The sequence below is a fragment of the Mus caroli genome, unplaced genomic scaffold (genome assembly GCF_978045245.1).
Source record: "Mus caroli unplaced genomic scaffold, Mus_caroli_1 scaffold_11, whole genome shotgun sequence".
NCBI lineage: Eukaryota > Metazoa > Chordata > Mammalia > Rodentia > Muridae > Mus > Mus caroli.
The window spans coordinates 45673742-45693261 of NW_028227266.1; the positions used below are offsets into that span (position 1 = coordinate 45673742).

The following is a 19520-nucleotide window of genomic DNA, read 5'->3' on the forward strand; positions in this document are numbered from 1 at the left end:
CTGTTTCTGCTTCAGTAATTGACCCATGAGTTTAGCTCGGATCAAGGACATGTGGTCTAAGCTTGGCCATACCTTCTGTGTTTTAGATGGGAGAGCTTCCATGTTCATAGCAGCTAGTACTCTGATCTTTCTGGTTCCACCTCAGCACACTGTGGGGCAGTTCAAAATACTGGAGGTTGGGACACCAGCACTACTTCCTTTCTTAGAGCCACATCAGTTCCAAGTTTCATTGTATCTCGGCCTAGATCTCCCTTAGTTTGACTCATTTTGTGAACAGGAGAAAAGTATTTAGGGCCATATCAGATGTTAGTTTTGTAATGCGTTTCTCACTTCGTTTGTGCTTTAATGGAGCTCTTGGACCAAAATGTAACTGATGGGACTTCCATCTGACCTTTCTTTCTCTTTTCTTAAAGGTGATGGACAGAATCTGTTTACTAAAGACGTGACAGTGATTGAAGGAGAAGTGGCAACCATCAGCTGCCAGGTCAATAAGAGTGATGACTCAGTGATCCAGCTCCTGAACCCCAACAGGCAGACCATTTACTTCAGGGACTTCAGGCGTAAGTCTCTGTCCACTGGATTAGACCGCAACTTTTGTTTACCTATGTGTTGTCTTGATAAAGAGATTGCCAAGGCCACCTCTTTCTAATTTAATGTTAGATGCTTAAAGTTTAGTCAATTCTTGAGAGAGAAGAAGAGACGGGCAATCATAATCTTTCTACTTAATAGAAACCTTGAATGGTCCCCTTTAAAAGTCTTACTTTGCAATAGGAATTGATTGTAGTAATTCAAGGTGAATTGCAATCGAGTCCCAAATACTTAGCTGACACAAACAACTCAAATAGGGTTCAGCAAGGAAAATATAGCATTCTGATAGGGAATCTGTTTGGTTTAAAGAGTGGTGTTTCTAAGGCAATCTATACCTGTAATGACAGGACCACAGCTTTCACCACAACCTCTGCTGTACAGAGATAGCCATACGCTGAATTCCATTTAAATGCAATTTAACAAAAGCCAGCCTTTGAAACTGAATTGTATATGACACCAAAGGCTCATGCTGTTGCCATGGCTTGGCAAGACACCTCACTGAAGCAAGTATCATCATGCCTGTTTTGGGCTACTTGGCCTCCTGTCCCTCCTAGTATTTTGGGCCATCCTGTGGGAAAAGTTGATAAACAAGGAACATTTAAAGGTCTCAAGAAGGGCCCATGACATGTCTGAAGTGCTTGTCCCAAGCCTGACCTCCTGAGTTCCAGTCCAAAACCCACCTGGTGGGAGAAGAGTGCCTCTCCACAGGGTGGTCCCGTTTCACATGCATGTGGTACTAACAGCTTTTGCTAAATGAAGAAGACTTTGAAAAAGACTTCTCATATTAAACAAGAAGCCCACACACAGGACTTTGTGACGGTTCTAATTTCCTCTTGTGGGGTTTGATCAGTTGTCCACTGTGAGGTGGACATGCCTAAAAAGCTATGTAACCAGCTACAGCCTCTAAAGGGCCCTCCCACCCAATTCATGTCCCCTAAATTCAGATGCAGCCAAGTTAAACGGTCTTCTAAAACATGTTTAAAACTGATATTTTACATTTTGCTTTGAAATTACTTTTTTTGTTTTTTTTGTTTTTTTTAGTTTTCTTTCATAATTTGGACCACCTTGTTTTTGTTGTTTGTTTCATTGTTGTTATTGGTTTTGTTCCTTTGTTTTTGACTTTGCATTTGCATTATAAAAGTACTTTTGTTTCTGAACCTCTGTCCTCCCAGCCTGCTCCTTCCTTCCCACTTCACTTTGCCTGTTTCTAATAGGAAACTGTAAACAGTAGTGTTGAAGAGGCACAGTGCCTGGAATTGCCCCAAGTAGGGTGGCGGTGGTGCTGTGTGTATGTATGTGTGTGTGTGTGTGTGTGTGTGTGTGTGTTTGTGTATGTGTATGTGTATGCCTAAGTTTCCTTAGGTCACCAGGGTTGTGTGTCTGCATGCAGCTACTGCAGAAGCTTAACATAGTACCATACAGATACAGAAAGACAGAAATTGTTTCCATTCTGTGGCTGTCTTTCTAGCATCTGACGTTTTCCTTTGCCTCGTTAAGGAAAGTAGATTGCCGGTCATCTTGTGCACAATCACTGACTGTGTTCTGTTTCACAGCTTTGAAGGACAGCAGGTTTCAGCTGCTGAATTTTTCTAGCAGTGAACTCAAAGTGTCACTGACGAATGTCTCAATCTCGGATGAAGGGAGATACTTCTGCCAGCTCTACACGGACCCCCCACAGGAGAGCTACACCACCATCACAGTCCTGGGTAAGACGTGGTTGTTAGTCCCAGAGCCAGTGGGGTTGCTCGGGCTACCAAGTGGCCTCCAGTAGCAAGGAAGGGGTTAAGAGTGGGTCTCGCTGCTGCAACTTGTTGGAGGGAGAATCACCGCCCATCTTGCTGAATTTAAAAAATAGCCCATTTTACCAAATGCTCTCAGGGGTAGCAATCAGCTGTCTGTATAGACTCCACCTGCTCTTGGGTTTCAGCCCTGAGGCTTCGGAAGCAAAGATCAACAAAGTTAGAGCCCTCAAAAGAGTCACTCACCACATGAAATGGCATCAGTTTTAACTACCCTGAATTTTTTGGGTTGTTTTTTTTTTTTTTTTTTTCCCTTCTGAGCATAAGAGGGGAAGATGGGCTCCCAGATCTACAGCCACGACAAAGCTGAGCTGTCCTGTGATGATGCTCCGTCTAACAGGCATCCTCATGTGAATGTGGTCCATCTTATTTTCTTTGGCTCTATTATTCTGTCACCCTATTTATTACTGATAGCCCAGATTGTCGTGCTACAGAGCAGAAAGTCACACCCAAGGACACCAGGTTCCTTGTCACCAGGTGCAGGCGTCAACATGAAGCAACTGAGAGCAGGGAACAGCAGAGAACTGTTGGCAGGCTGAGAGGTCGCCGCCACTGATTGACCATTGTCATTAGTGGTCCCCATATTGTGCTTTTCACTGAAATCCCGGTGGCCAGCCTGGTAGGTTTGTACTTTGATACGGTCAGCAGGTATTTCTCTGCTAAAGGGTCTGAGTCTGTCACAGTTTACACAGACATATACTCTGGTTCATAACACTGCAGAGTGAGGCCAAAGCTCTGGTTTACCCCTTCGGGAAGATGATGAATCAATCTATTTGAGGCAGCAGGCTGTAACTTTTGGTGTAATGATGTGAAGATTAAAGAAGAAAGTAGATATAAAGGACACTTTCACTAGATGTGTGCACACACATGTATTTATGAACATGCATATTGAACTGCTTCCTCGTTACTTCATTTAAACACAGCTGTAAAGGGAAAAATAGTTTTAATTCACTAAGCCAAAGTGTGTGCCCAAAGCCTGTGTATATTTTTGATATGACCAATTTTGCTTTTAGAAAGTCGGCCCTAATGTCTGGCCACACAGTTCCTAGCATGGTCTGTGTATAGCTTTCATTTGTATGTCACTTCCTGATGCCGTCTGTAGGAGATCTGCATGGAAAGTTCTGGGAAGAGTATTTTGCTATTGTGCAGATGAACTAAACTTACCAGGAGGCCCTTAAGGTTTTCCACTTCTGCTTGTCCACAAGTATGTGAATAGACCTTTGTGAATTCAAGGGTGCGCAGTGACCATCTAAATTTGAGCTGCCATCACTTGCAGCATCTCTGCAGGAGTGACGGCAGGGAAACACGACGTACCCGTGACAGTTTTGAGTTTTCAGAATGGTTTTTACTGCCTGGGCTTTAGGTTTCAATCTTTTAATTTCATAGAAACTCTGCCAAGGTTACAAAGCACACAATAAGAATTAGAAATCTGAGGACCTGGGGAGATAGCTCAGTTCGTGAAAGAACCTGACTTCAGTCCTTAGGATCGAGACGTGATAGCGTGCTTTTATAGTTCACACATTAAATAGGCAGGGGAATGGTCCCTGGGGCAGGTCTGCCTCTCGAATCTATTTAGAGAATCGTGAGCCAGTGAGAGACTTGTCTGCATAAACAAGGTAGCTAGTACCAGAGGAACAATGTCTGAGGTCTCGGCTCCACATCGATAGATGCACATGTGCACATGTATGTGTTGAACATGGACATGTGAACACACACACGCCCAGCAATTCCATGTTTCAGGACATCTCTGGAGTTTAACATTTGGTCTTCGGGAACACAACTTTGGGACCATTGTGAAGACATTGCTATCTGTCAGTTGTCAGTGTCTCAGTCACTGGGCTGGACCAGTTCAACTGTGCAAGTACCCTGTGCTTAGAGTCAGCTACCCACATGTAGGCTTCTGAGTGGCATCGTGCCTGTAATCCATTTGAGGTCTCATTATTCTAGAAGTAATAGGTTCCTGCTTGTATTTCATTGAAGCATTAACTTAAGTGTACTTGAGAGGAATACTCGTCAGTGTTCTTTTGGGGGATATTATGCATTCTTTTAGTATTCTTCCCACTGAAGTTACTGTAGGATTCCTTGACAGAGCGAAATTGTTGTCATCAGTGTGAGAGTCTTTCCTATTCCAGAATCTGACAATTTCCACTGATACACATTCAAGCCTTCCCCCTAAGGTTTAGAGTTTTCGATTTTGTAATGAATGGAGAATGATGGATTAGCATCCCTGGTTCTCTGAATAGGACTCCATATGTACTTACACAGCTGTCCAAACCCCTCCATAGGTTGAAGATGTGCATTTTAGTGCATATGACTATTAGCTATTTGACGCATTCAACAAAAACTTTAGCATAGTTATAAGATACAAAAATGACTGTTAATGTTTTCTATGCTATTGCATTGTGTTTAGATCTCATCCATGTGTAAACCAAAAACCCTTCTGTGATGGTTTCTGTATGCCTTATGGGACTTTCATTCAGTCCTTCCACTTGTGACAGGTTCCTGTCCTTATCCACACACACAATATAGGACTCTTTATACTCCTTATATTCCATTCTTAAGAGGAGATAAACAGGAGAGAGAAGCCACTGTGCCAAGATGAATACACTTACTGTAGTCGTGGCTAACATTACTACAGCCCTATCCTCCTAAGATCAGTGCTCACTCATGAGGCTCCTGGAACAGGAGAACCTAATTATTTTAAAGGGTCTTAGAGTGAGGTTTCACATACTGATCAGCTTTAAGTCTCCTCTTTTGTAGTAATTAATGTGACTCATCTTGATATTGCTGATTTTTTTTTCAATGTTGTAGGCGTAATGTTTATAATTAGCACTCTTATAGGCTTGAGGTTAGCTAACAGGAACCTTGACATTCGGGGCTGTATTCCCCGTGTGTGATTTTACTCAGGGTTTCCTCTGCGTGCTCCTTCTCAGACAGGTCTGTGCTTGTCCCCACTGATGGCTGTAGGCGGTTCGGACCGGCTGTTTGTATCTGTTTAGTGGATCGTGTATATGTGTTCTGGCTAGCAACAGTTTGAATTCATTTTTCTAGAATGGATTCCATACTTTACCTCTTTTGTATTAGAATAGACATTGTGAAATCAGGATGGAGTTAAGGAGAAAAGTGGGATAGGATTAATAGGCCAAAATACATTTTTCTTCTCCAACCCTCTGCTTTCGGAAAGGCAAATTTAAATCACCTGATCTATATTGTCCCAATTCTTCATTGCTCTTTAAAAGTCCAAGAAATTTAGACTTCTGTGAGTGTATCTAGCTCAAACTAAGTAAGAATTTATCCACAGAGGGGGAAAGTCCGAGAGATGTGTCTTTTTAGCACCAAACAAGATACAAATAGTCAAACCTTACACTTGTAACTAGACAGCCCCACCCCCACTTGCTCTTTCCTCCTCTGATCTCAGCCGAGAGGAGCAACACTGCTCATAACTCTGAGAAAACTACTTCTGGGCTTGGGGACATCACTGGGCTACTGCTTCTCAAAACGATGACCTCAGCGACACGCAAGCCCATTGTGTGTGTACACAGGGTGTGCTTTCTGGCTTTTGGAGTTTTCCACACAATTCCCTTGGCTTAAGGTAAAGAAGATGCCAGCTGCACAGGAGGGTAACCCTGGGAACCAGAAATATGCAATTACTCTGAAGGTCATAGGGACAGACAGTGGACCATTTACAGCAGAGGTGAAGGGCACACAGCTAAGACCAGCGGTGGAGAAAGCCAGAGATGAACTTTAACCACCTATCAAGCTTTCAGCCCCCAAACCAAAGTGGAAAGATGCTAGTCATCTTGTCTGTCCTGTACACCTGTCTGTTTTTATCTCCTTCCTTTGATCCTGAACTCCTCCATTCCCCTCCCCATCTTCTCTCCTACCCAGTTCCCCCTCCATGTGCCTCTTACGACATTTTATTCCCTCTTCAAAGTGAGATTCAGGCATCTTCGCTTGTGCCTTCTTCTTGTTTAGATTCTTTGGATCTATAGAGTGTAGCATAGATATATTTTATGGCTAATATCCACTTATACGTGAGTACATACCATGTATGTCCTTTGGGTACTGGGTTACCTCACTCAGGATGATATTCTCAAGATGCATCCATTTGCCTGCAAAATTCATGATGTCTTTGTTTTTAATAGTTGAATAACATTCCGTTGTGTAGATGGAACACATTTTCTTTATCCACTCTTCAGTTGAGGGATATCTAGGTTGTTTCCAGTTTCTGGCTATTACTGCTATGAACATAATTGAGCAAGTGTCCTTGTGAGATGGTGAAGCATCTTTTGGGTATAATTCCATCTTATGTTGGTCAGAGTGGCTAAGATCAAAAACTAAAATGATAGCACATGCTGGTGAGTATGTGGAACAAGAGAAACACTCCTCCTTTGCTAGTAAGAATACAAACTTGGACAACCACTTTGGAAATTAATTTGGCGGTTTCTCAGAAAACTAGGAATAGTTCTATCTCAAGACTCAGCTACATCACTTCTGAATGTCTACCCAAAAGATGTTTCACCATCCCACAAAGACACTTGCTCAACTCTTTCCTTACTTTGAATTAGCAGACATTTTTGGTGATGTGAAAGGAACAGATACAATCTTTAAGACCACATAGAGGCAGTAAAAGTTTTCCCCCAAGAGCTGCCACTGGCGATTGTTACAGCTTGAACGTGAATTGTCTGTTAAGACTTTATGTGTTTATGCTGTTTCACGAGCTGCCATGCTTTGGGAAAGTGGTTAGATCCTGAGGTCTCCCACCTAATCAGCGTATTCATCGTGCAGTACTGATAATATGATAGCCTCTGTGAGAGAGTGGCGGGGGCCTCCCTGAAAGCAGTGTCCATGGGGCGCATGTCCTTGGAGCTACATCTTCCTGCTCTGGCCCTTCTAGGTCCGTTCTCCTTGCTTCCTTTCTGCCATGACATGAGCAGCCTCATCCTCTACTCGGCTTCATCACTGTGCAGCTATGGGCCCCAAAACAGAGCACAGGACTTCTGAAATGATGTGCTGAAAGGAACAGTCACCCTTAGGAAAAGTAACTCGGAAAGAAATGAGTAGGCAGGGAAGGCCATAAGAGGCATCCGGGCAGGAGTTTTGATGTGTCATCAGACCTACCATAAAAAAGTGAGAGAAGCCGGGCGTGGTGGCGCACGCCTTTAATCCCAGCACTTGGGAGGCAGAGGCAGGTGGATTTCTGAGTTCGAGGCCAGCCTGGTCTACAAAGTGAGTTCCAGGACAGCCAGGGCTATACAGAGAAACCCTGTCTCGAAAAACGAAAAAAAAAAAAAAAAAAAAAAGTGAGAGAATAAGCATAAGATACCCAAAGCGCAAAGCACAGCCAACAGACAGCGGCCATACCACACGCCCCTGCGACTTAGTATCTGGGTGGCATCTCAGCTACCCCTGGATCTGTTCCCACTAAGAGAGTGCCTGCATTCTGAGTGCCCATGACCGTGTTTCTCAGGAAGTGGGAGAAGTCCTCCATTCAGAGGAATTCCAGCATTGTCCCTGTGGCTTTAGCTATTTGCCCTCTCTTGGATCCTTAGTACCATACTTGGACAATGACATTAGTGATTATTGCTCTCATCAGGAAGTGCCCAGTGTGCCAACTTCAAGGACCTTTTTATCCAGTTGTTAGTTCCCCTGGGGACCTCAAGGCCACCTTTTCTCTTCTGGGCCCTAATATGTCTGTGAGAACGCTCTATGGCCTTTGACACCCTAGTCTTCTTTCTCCCTCTCTGGTGCTATCACTTCCATGATCTTTGTCCCTTAGGCTTAGTGACTGGTTTCCAGGACATCTGATCCACAGGAGCATGTCTCCCTTCTCCGGTGACCAGAGTGCAGGATCTGCTTATTCCCAGTACCTACTGTCCATGGCAGTCTGTGGCCCACCTGGCCGTCATTTGCACAAGTAAACCATGTAAAGGACACAGCCAAATCAGCCCAATTTCTCTGTCACCCCCTTTTTGGGTCTTTAAAAATTGCATCAGATGTACCCATCTAAACTACATGTTAAATTGTCTCCTACTTAGTTTTTAAAATGTAAGCCAGGGGTATTTCTTTGCCACAGTACGTAAGTACTCATTTGGGCCAGACCATATCAGCAAGCCACCTGATTGAACAAGTGTGGGCTTTTTTTTTTTTCCTCATGCAAGGGGACCAGAGAGCAGAGTGCCTGCTCCAGCAGCTGCCCCCTCCCTACTGCCACAGTGTGCCATCTTGCTGAGAAACACATGCAACAAACAGTTTTGTTTCCCCCTTTTCATCAGCCCCTAGAAGACTTTTCAATCGCTCTAATTCAGTATGAAAGTCTTCCTGTGGACAGAATTTTCACATTGGACTGAAACAGTTGGAAATCCCAAATAACATGGTTTAATCCCATAATTTATTGAAGCCGTATCAGAGATGTATTATTCAACTTGATGGTCAGGATGGCATGTTTATACATATTTAATTTCTTGTTTCTCTTCTGAGTTGAGAAACTTATTAATCATAAGTCTCAGCCCTGTCTTTGCTTATTCATGGTGGCCAGGGCTCATATTCTTAGACTCACACTACTGAATTCTGTATTCTTACTGATTTTTATTTCAGGAGGCTCAGTCTTGAGGTAGGACGACACATTGTATGAAGTTTCACCTTCAACTTAGTTTCATATTTTAAAAAAATAAAAATAAAAAAGGTAGCTTTAGTCATCAGCTTCACTACTGTCACACACGGAACCTCGATTGTTGTCAGTGTGTCAGCCCCCAAGCCTTTTGTTTTAACTTCTTTATTACAGAGGTATTTAATATGCTCATAGACAAATGTTTTAATTCTGATATCTGAGTGCCTTTCAAGCGCCTGGGAGTCTCTTTTTCCTTTGGTTCCTGAGATCTGAGCATTGGGACTCTGAGTATGGTAAATGCCTGCACACACCTGGCATTTCCTGTATTGTTGAGCATTCTTTTCAGTGGTGCTCTGCCCACTAGAGGACAGGCGTGTGCCCCGACTTCTTTCAGTCCTGGTTCAGTAGAGCCGGCTCTGAGGCGTACTTTTTCCATCCGTGTTTGTGGTGAGTGGTTCTTCTAAGGGACCCCAAGCTTTTTATCCTTGTTAGTAGACTTTGAAGTCTTTTTTATGAAGATTGAAATCCAAGGGTTGAATTCAAGGAGAATTATTGCTTTCAGGGACTTCCAGGTAAGGGCATTGATTTTAATACTGTCTGCTACTCTTGATTTTATATCTGTTTCCTTACCCATTTTCTTTTTTTTTTTTTTTAAAGATTTATTTATTATATGTAAGTACACTGTAGCTGTCTTCAGACACTCCAGAAGAGGGAGTCAGATCTCGTTACAGATGGTTGTGAGCCACCATGTGGTTGCTGGGATTTGAACTCTGGACCTTCGGAAGAGCAGTCGGGTGCTCTTACCCACTGAGCCATCTCACCAGCCCTTTTTTTTTTTTTTAAAGAAAGATTTATTATTATACATAAGTACACTGTAGCTGTCTTTAGATGTGCCAGAAGAGGGCATCAGATCTCATTACGGATGGTTGTGAGCCACCATGTGGTTTCTGGGATTTGAACTCAGGACCTTCGGAAGAGCAGATGGTGCTTTTACCCACTGAGCCATCTTGCCAGCCCACCCATTTTCTTATGATGACTGTCTAGACTGTTAATCCTCAGTCAGTGATAATTCAGGAATCGGAGAGTGGTCACTGGTGACTAACTAGGAGACATTTAGGAAAGACATTCTGAGTTAACTGACGATGCCTGATCTGCCTTACCTGACATTGTCTCTCCAGTTCTTCCCTTCCTCTGGCAGTTTGTCATCTGGAAGTAATCCCATCAGCAGTGTCCCTTGTCTGCCTCCTTATTGGTAACAATAACACTGGTCCCTAAGGAAGAGGAGAATCTGTCCATAAACAGGCCCTGTGCTTATAAAGCATATGTGTTTAATTTGTAGTTCCTCCACGTAACTTGATGATCGATATCCAGAAAGACACGGCAGTTGAAGGGGAGGAGATTGAAGTCAACTGTACTGCCATGGCCAGCAAGCCAGCGACGACCATCAGGTGGTTCAAAGGGAACAAGGAACTCAAAGGTATGATGGAGACAGCCCAGGTGCGAGGCAGTCAGCTGGCCCTCAACTCTAGCAGGGCCTTTGTGGAAATTACAAACAGTTGCTTGTGAACCCAAACTATCCATTCAGATCCGGCTTCTGACCAATTAGCAAAAGCATCTCAGGCCAGAATGGAATGGGTTTCTTCGCCTTCTCTCATCCCCAACCCTGTGTAGTTCAAGAGTTGGTGGTGAACCAAATGTGAATGCTTCAGACAAGGAAGATCCTGTGTCAGAGATATCCTGAAGTCTGAGGCTGTGTCTGTCTGTGCCTCAAAATTCTATCCTGTTTTGTGGTGACTTGATGGCTCAGAACCCCACATTTTCATGCTGTGCATTTTTGTAAAGTTCCAGGCCATTCATTCTAACATGCATCGCACCGTCCTTCAGCTGTAGGTATGTGCTCTCCTGCAAGACTGTTGCATTACAAAGTAAGAGCTTATGTTAATTATGAATTTACAGAGATGACTTTGATGGTGAACATGTAATTCTGGTGCCCGATTTGCCATCGTAGTCTTCTGCAAAGTCTCTGACTTTGGAGTGACCCTACAGGCAGCTTTTATAGCCCTGGGCATTTTATATTGCTTATCCTGTCTCTCACGGTTGGCAGCCTTTGGCTCTGTTTCTTTTCTAGGTTGCCCTGAAAGTAATGCCTGAACAAAGGACTCTGGAACTCACCTCTATTTAACAGAAATACTTAGCCATGTGCTTCAGTTCCCTCTAAAAAGGAAACAATAATACTAGGGTATTGTTTTGAGGATCAAATGAGTGAATATTTACAAAGCATTGAGGAAGTGCCTGAAGCACAGTAAGTGCTGAAGGTGCGCTCATTAAATAAATAAATAAACAGTGGCGTGGCCGTCTATATCCAGAAAAGGAGACCAGCAAACCTCCAAAAGCGCGTTCTGCCTTAAACCCCTACTTCCTAGGTATGCCTTTAGAAGGGAGGAGTTTTTTTATTTCCCCTCTGCTTCTGTCTAAGTGAATTGAGCCATTAAATGTAGACTGATACGTACAAAACATTCACAGAAAGTTAATGGTGTGCCGTGCTTTGGGAGTTGCTGGGTGCAGGAAGGGACAGCCTAGGCCTATTCACTCCCTCCGGAAGCCTTCTCCCTCCTTTACTGGGCGGTCTTGGACTTGTCTCCCATCTGGCCCAAAGCCCTATGTCTTTCTTTGCTCTAACCCCCTGCCACTGCATTTCTTGTGGTCTTCCAGAAGTCTCCGAGTTTAAACATTTCAATTACAATTTCAATTAGATAAATCCATTTAGTTACTTTTCCTCCGAATCATGGATGGTGGGGGTAGGCAGTGGGGCTTGTTTTTGTCTCCACTGCTGACGGAACTACTTAGGGGATTTGGACTTCACCCTGGGTTTTCAGTGGCATGACAGCCTTGTAGATATTTGAAGTTCTCATGGTTGTAGGAGAGAAAAGCTTATTTTCCTTCCTCCTCCTAATGCCACAGGCAGCCAAGTGTCAAAATGGTTGAACTTTCGACTGACTTGGCAGGAAGGTTCAAGATAGAATAAATATACATAATATATTTGAATTAAACTAGTGTGTATTGCCTAGCTTTGGAATCTATCTGGACCACTGTTACACAAGGATGAAAGAAGGAAACTAAGGGAAATAACCATTTTATGAGGTCTTGGGTCCCAGATTGCCCTGACCTGTGACGTTGCCATCTTGTTACCTAAGGTAACACTGTTAGGGGTAGGGAGAAAGGAAAAGGATGGTGATCTGTTTTGTCTCCCACAGGCAAATCAGAGGTGGAAGAGTGGTCGGACATGTACACTGTAACCAGTCAGCTGATGCTGAAGGTGCACAAGGAGGACGATGGGGTCCCGGTGATCTGCCAGGTGGAGCACCCTGCGGTCACTGGAAACCTGCAGACCCAGCGCTATCTAGAAGTGCAGTGTGAGTAGCCGAGCACCTTGTTTTGAGGCCTGTGCTTGGAAGCTCCTTCACTGGAAGTCCATATGCATTCTGTATGGTGTACGTGGGTTGTTCCTCTGTTGTTCTGGTAGAAGAGTGATCGAAAGATCATCCTGCTGAAGGGCTACTGTAGTACCAAGTGCCAATGAGAACGTGAAGATACTGCTGCCAACTCAAACATGAAGCTAAAGCAGTGCCAGTCTGCTTTAATGTGGCTTAAAATCAGCTTCTTTCCGTGTTCACTGTCATCATTCCCGGGCCAACGAAGTCTTCAGTGATTCCCTTTCCCTCTCTAATCCACCATAAACAGGATGTTTACAATTTTATTCCCATTTCTTACCAACATTTTGTTCTAAGGTGCATGTTCTATGTAGCTTTAGTTAGAAAAAGGTGTTGAAAGTTAAAGCTGATCCGTAATTCTGCACGGTAGCGAGACTGTCCCTAGCCATCCCCTGTAAACTAGAGAAAAGGTTCTCCTTGTCTTCTCCTCCAGGCCCTTCTGCTTCAGAGGCTGAGGGTGGAGGGAGCTTTCTGTCCAAAGCCATGCTCCATCCAAGACTGTGACCACATGACCCTCTGCTCTCACTTTTCTCCAGAAGATTTCTCCTGTAGTCTGGCCTGTGGCAGTCCGAGGATACGGTGGAATGTGTCTAGTGGGTGGTGGTGTGAGGGTTTGGGTGGGTGAGCAGTGATTAGAGATCTGATTGGGGAAAGGCATTGCCAACTGTGGGAGTTCTTATGTTAGTGCCTTAGGGTCACCATATCAATTGGCAATGTCACAGACCTGTCCCAAAACCACAGAAATCCACTCACAATTCTAAATGCCAAAGGAGCAAATCGGGGGGCTTATTTGGACCACCTTCCCTCCAAGACCTTAGAGGGGGTCCTTTCTGCTTCTTAGATGGCCAGTGCTCTGCGAGTTCCCCCAAGGGGTTAGGGTAGTGGTTCTCACCCTTCCTAGTGCTATGGCCCATTATGTTCCTCATGTTGTGGTGACCCACCAACCATAGAATTATTTTCTTCGTTGCTACTTTATAACTGTAGTTTTTGCTACTGTTATGAATTGTAATATGAGTATCTGTATTTTCTGACGGTCTTGGGTGACACTTCAGAGCCCATTGCCAGCCATCACTCAGGAGGCTTGGGTGTCACATAAGACAGTGTCGCCGAGTTTAGGGCCCACCCAGATGATCCAGAGTTTTCTCATCTTGAGATCTTAAAGACTCCACGTGCAAAGTGTCTTTTCCAGACTAGGCCATATGCATGGGTTCTTGGGGCTTGAATTTGCCTTTGGAAGCCATTTTTCAGCGGCTACCCTTTTTATTGTGTATTTAAATTGTCCAAGTAGAACAAGTTATAAACTTGCTTATAAGAGACCATCTTGTCCCAACCTCTTCTTGCCCTTCGAGCATGGCTCAATTTACATTACAGAGTGTAGGTTTTTCTTGTTAATTCATTTCCTCTACTTCATTATATAGCTTCATTAGGAGCATCATGCTTATAATTTTCATATCACTAAAACTATTGTGGTGTAATGTCCCTATAATGGGAAAACAGAAATGATCAGATATTATCTAAATTGGCAGATACTAGATTTCTTGTGACTTTGTTAATATGTAATTCATTTAAGCAAACTTAATATCCATTAACGTTCCTTGTAGGGGCCCATTAGCTTTAATAATACATTAGCTCCTTTGTGAGTCCTGAGTGGATATCCACCCAGTTTCCACCCCTAAACCCTTTAAGTAGTTTCCCGGAGTATCTTTTAAATAGAGTATAGCCCCTCCCACCTACAAAATTGCATTCACTGCCAAATGCAGAATATCTCAGGCTGTCTGCCTCCTACCCTGGAAAGTGTGGTAATGATTCCTAGCCTCGTTTTCATTTTCTGTAGACTCAAAAGGGATTTGTCCTTCAAGGAAAATGAATACAGTTCTATATCTGAATCCATTTGGCTCCAATCTAACAAAATGCTGTGGGCTCCTCTCTTCAGGAGAGGCACTGGAACACCTTCCAAAGATGAGTCTGAAACTACTGATCATTTCATCACGACAGCCTATCCCTCAACTAAAATTATATAAACATTACGTTCTTGGTGCTTTTAATAGATAGATAGATAGATAGATGAAAAACATCTTATATAAAGGAAGGTTATACATTGCAGCACTTTATATAATTCAGAAAGGGAATTGGGGGGGTCTGGTTTTTAATCTTAATTAAGACTCTTGGAACTTAAGAAAGTCACCTGGCTCTTCAGTCTATGAATATCATTCTATTCCCAGAACTGTGTTGTGCTTGTGAAATCAGCCAGCAAGTCTTCATTCCCAACCAACTTGAATCTCCTTGAACACCATTAGCCCTTCCCTATCAGAAGCCTCCTGCCCCCAAGGCTGAAGCTCCGGTGCATTAGGCCCTAAGTCTGCTCTCAGTGAGTGGTGGGAGCTTAGCTCCAGTCCCTCACAGCGGTTCTTTCTCTACAGCCAGGCATCACTGTCTTGGGAGAGGACAGGGTCCTCCATCTGTGTAGACACTGAGTTGCTGGAGATACCAAGAAGGAATAACAGTGCCCTTCTCCCCTCCTCCCTTTTAAGTTGACTCAAGTCCCTGAAGTTATCACCTTTATAGGGTCACTAATCCCTAAAACCTCCTTTAATATCAGTATACTGGGGGTAGGGGGGGGGAATTAAATCAGTCACCACATTTTGCTTGCAATATAAGGATTTCATCTGCCCAATAGAGTTCTGCTAATTTCTTCAATCACTGATAAGACCTATTTTCCTTAGGCCACTTTATTGTTTGAACCTGACTATGATCTGTATGTTAAAAGCCATAAAATTATGTATTTTATTATGTGATTTAATCTAAAAAATATTAAATATACCATTGTTCTTTTTAATGTCATCTCCTTTGTAAGCTAAGAAGATTTCTTCAGGATATCGTCAGGGATCAACATAGAATCACCAGGAAATAGTGACCCCCACAGCCCTCACACTGTCCCCAGTTAGAAGGCCAGAGGGAACGTTGGTCTGAGTACTCTTTAGTAGCCTCAGTTGTTCTCATCCTGGCCAATTTTGGACAAAGAAGGTTTATGGAATGAGCTCTCTGCCCCATCTAAGATAAATGAATGTCAACCAGGCCATGAGCAGGGCTATGTGACTGGTGGTGAAATCCCATACAAGCTAGGTCCTCCTTTACAAATGACGTTCAGAGGGAGATGAAATTTCCCTCACTGTGCCCGTTGACTGTCCTACTTGAAAGGAGACAGAGGGAGGAGCCATGAAAAGAAAGGGAGGTATGTACATCTTCCCTTCTGCTGGAATCCTCCATGCTGCATAGTAGACAAGGTTTGAGCTGTGACTGGGCCTGGCTTCTTTTGTGTCTTGTGGATTCAAGTCCTAATTAATTGAACTAGTATTTGTAGTGTTTGTTTGTTAGCACCTCTATTTGTGGTACCAGGAGAAATTGTTGTGCCCAATTATGTGAAAAATCAGCCAGATGTGTGTGCTGTCATACTTTTAATAACCCTTAAATTTTGGTGAGTACAGATATTAATTGTGTAGTATGCATTGAAGTGATTAACATCAATGTAATTTATCATCTGGAGATTTCTGAACATAAATAAATGAGTTGTTTTGTTGAGCAAGGTGTTGACCCCTCCAGAATCAGTGAATTAAAAGTCCCCCCTCCTCTTTTTTATTATAAATATGAAAGGCACCACAGTCAGCCAAGTGTTGAGTTATTTGATTTTCTGGGGCATTAGCCGCTCTTGTTTGTGACATTCCCCTGTTGGGTGCTCGCTTGCAAGCTCATTAATAAGGTTTTCTCATAGGAACATTGCTGGGAATGTTGTATGAAGAACATACAGTAGGGCTCTTGCTTTGCTAGCTTTCATTCTGAGGCCCAGCAAGGGTACAGCAGCATGCAGCTAAATGTTTAAAACAGAAAATAATTATGTTAGCAAGGTAGAATTCCGAGCTCTGCGTTCTTAGAAGCTACGCAGAGAACGACCGCTTGTGCTTTTTGAATCTGCTGATCTGTATGACCCCTAACGTCCTTCTGTGCTTCTTTTCTTCTTCCCCATCTTGCAAACGCCTTATAGGTGTGTTACCCAGATGTCCGCCGTGCTTGATTAGAGCAGAGTGTGACTCAGTCGCAGCACTGTTAGTACAGCTTCAGATCTGAAGGAATGCGCTCCTGTCAGATAACAGCCTGTTTAAACGAGACCAGTTCACTGTCTGCGTGCTAAAAGAAAACTGTCTAAATAGCATCAAGGTGGCAACACACGGCGACATAAGCTGGGAATTCAAAGGGAAGTTGTGACCTCCAGTATGGAATTCTGAGTGTCCTGCTAAAGGAAACAAAGCCTTGCTCTGGACGCAAGGCAGCCTGAGCTGGGATTCCTGCTGGGCGCCTTCCGTCTTCCCCACCACAGCCTTGCTCTTTAGAATGTTTTGCAAAACATCCTCATTTTGTTCAGGTTTTGCCCATTTATAAAAAGAGAGAAACAAATGAAGAGCTGAGTCTAGAAGGGATAAATGAAACAAAGCTCCCAGAAACTGGTATTAGAGCACCTCCCCGCCCGATTACCACCTGACAGCTAATCACAGACATGGGCATGGCTCTCAAAATGAGTTTTATTGACTGGGTGTAGCCAGGTATTTTATAAATCCATATCCCCATCCATCCAAGCTCTAGAGAAGGGTAGGTGGCTCTCCCTGCACCCCTACCTCCCATCCCCTCAGCTAGAGGAAAATTGGGCATTGGAGAGATGATCAAAATTTGTTCTTTATCTGTGACAAAATGAATGTTTCTGTGATATTGATAGTGCCCTGTGGTGATGGAGGATGAAAAACCTGGAAATTGGGAACTCCCTCCTGTTTAGACTGGAGGATAAAGCTTCCCACAGCAGCTGCTTGGCTCCTCCCCGGCTCTCCCAGGTTAATTCTGTTCCCAGGTTGTATTCTTAAAGTGAGCACAGCTGTGTTCTCAGATTGGGCCCGTTGGTATCTGGTCTCTGTGTTCTGTGTCCAGCAGCCTCCAGTGTGTGTATTCATGAGCTGGGTTCAGAGAGGTTATCTCAGAGATTATTATTCCTTATGAGAAGCAGTCAAGGCAGAGAGACCGCTGATTGAAGCCCAGTTTGTAACCTAGCATTCTTTGTGCAAGTTCAGACCAGGGACATCTTGGAGTTCCTGGAGTTTCCGTGGACTGTGGGTAATGGAGCCCACAGGACCAAAGCAGGCAGGGTTGGGCAAGTTGAGAATGATCCCTGGGAGAAAGGCCTCTGCCTTCCTTAGCTTTGCCCCACAGACAACCCACTGCCGCTGCCCCTGACCTTAGTGGATAAAAGATGGCTCTGGTTTGGTGTAAAGATCCAGTTCTTACATAGTAAGCTCGTCTCCTAATGTACACCCTGCCTGATGGGTTTTAGCGCACCATAAGATTCTGATTCTGTGGGAAGGTAAAACGGTTTCAATTTAAAAAGAATAGTCAAGGAAATTTCTTGATCATATCCCTAGAGATTCTAGAAATGTCAGGTAACTGTGCCAAAAATGCAGGTTCAACAGTCAAATTACCTGGGCTGCTCCTCAAACTTGGGGAACTGGCTTGATCTCCAAAACAGACAAACCTACAGACTTACCGTATTTTGAGGCTAAGACAGACTTGTGTATTTGTTACTATTGTACCTCGTGGATTCTTAGTGGGAAATGGCATTGTCTGGTGCTGCTGATGCTCTCTTAAGTAGGGTTGTTTTATGCCCGTCTTAATCTTTTATGATAGCCCTTCCCTCTTCAAGAAGTATAGTTGGTTGGTTTTTTATCATCTTTTCTTCTTTCCTTTGTTTGTTTGTTTGTTTTGAGGCAGATGTCTCACTCAGTAATCCAGGCTTCCCGGAACTCACTCTGTAACCCAGGCTGATATCCAACTCATGGAAATCCTCCTGCCTCAGCCTCCCAGCTGTTGGGGTTACAGGTAGTGAGTATAATTTTAAGTGCTGCAAACCATACCAGACACAGACCTTTCACCTTGAGAGCAAACAAACAGCTGGGGAAGTTGTCACTCCTGTCTCAGGACAATAGAAAGGAAGCACTTTACAGCCTTCCCCTTCCCTTCTCTGGGAGCACTGTGGACCTGTTCCCAGCCAGGTGTGTGTCGTCTCCTTGGGTGCCCTACGTTGCCCTCTTCTCATTACAAAGCTGTCTTCCCCGGCACTTTAGACAACTGAATTGTAGGAGCTGATTTTGGCTTTGCGCTCAAACAGCTTCTAATACCAACCAAATCTCGGGTTAATCTTTGCATTGTTGTTCTACTCCAAACTGCAGTAATCCTCCATGATTGACAGACTCCTCAGCCACTGCTTCCTGCAAGCTCCAGTGCACAGGGACTGACCCAGACCCTCTCCTAGCCAGACTGGTAGTAGCCTTAACTGATGCTGCCCTGGGGGGGGGGGGTTCTGAAAACGTGAGCCCTTGATCTACAGGCGTCAAACCCCACACCCAGTGTGTTTCTGAACATTAGATGAAAATGAAACATGGAACTTGGAGATTTGCACTCAAGCCCTTGTAGTTACAGGTAGAGATTTTCATGCAAAGCCCTTGGGCCTGGTTATAGTAGCCATGTCAAAGAACATTTGATGTCAGCATGCCCTGATTTAGAACTTCTAGGAAAAAGAGGGAAAGTTGCAGGCGCCCCTGGGATAATAGCTCTCCTGCTGGGGTATCAGGACACTCCCCCTGGCCTCAGTTCTTCTGCTCTCTGCCACATGGGAAAGATGGCATCCTAGTCAAAGGGGCTGGGGACCACAGACCTGATATGCTAGGGTCAGGCTTCTGAGAGGAGCCTGCGCGTCTTCATTTGCATAGGAAATTGACATACAGGTTACAGAATCTTGAGTTTCATCTTCTAAGAAGATCACAGAACAGAGTGCAAGGTCAAACTGGCATGAAATCAATTGTAATCTGCCAGCAAGCCATTCAGACCTCTTTAAGAGTTCCCTTTATATTTCCCCCTTTGTAGACAGAGGAAAAGAACATTTAAGGAATGTCTCATCAAATCAGAATGCCTTCCTAAAATTATTTTTTTAATTGGTTG

The 19520-nt window shown here is 43.9% G+C and overlaps 1 protein-coding gene across 7 annotated transcripts in view; it reads left to right on the forward strand.

Annotated features, from left to right (window-relative positions):
- Cadm1 (cell adhesion molecule 1) overlaps positions 1 to 19520 on the forward strand; it is a 322090-nt gene that overhangs the window by 256238 nt on the left and 46332 nt on the right. For all 7 annotated transcript variants that reach the window (XM_021171380.3, XM_021171381.3, XM_029481673.2 and 4 more), the window contains exons 2-5: positions 414 to 560; positions 2142 to 2294; positions 10337 to 10474; positions 12252 to 12410. In XM_021171380.3, coding sequence (XP_021027039.1) covers positions 414 to 560; positions 2142 to 2294; positions 10337 to 10474; positions 12252 to 12410 — 597 coding nt within the window. The remainder of the gene's footprint in view (positions 1 to 413; positions 561 to 2141; positions 2295 to 10336; positions 10475 to 12251; positions 12411 to 19520) is intronic.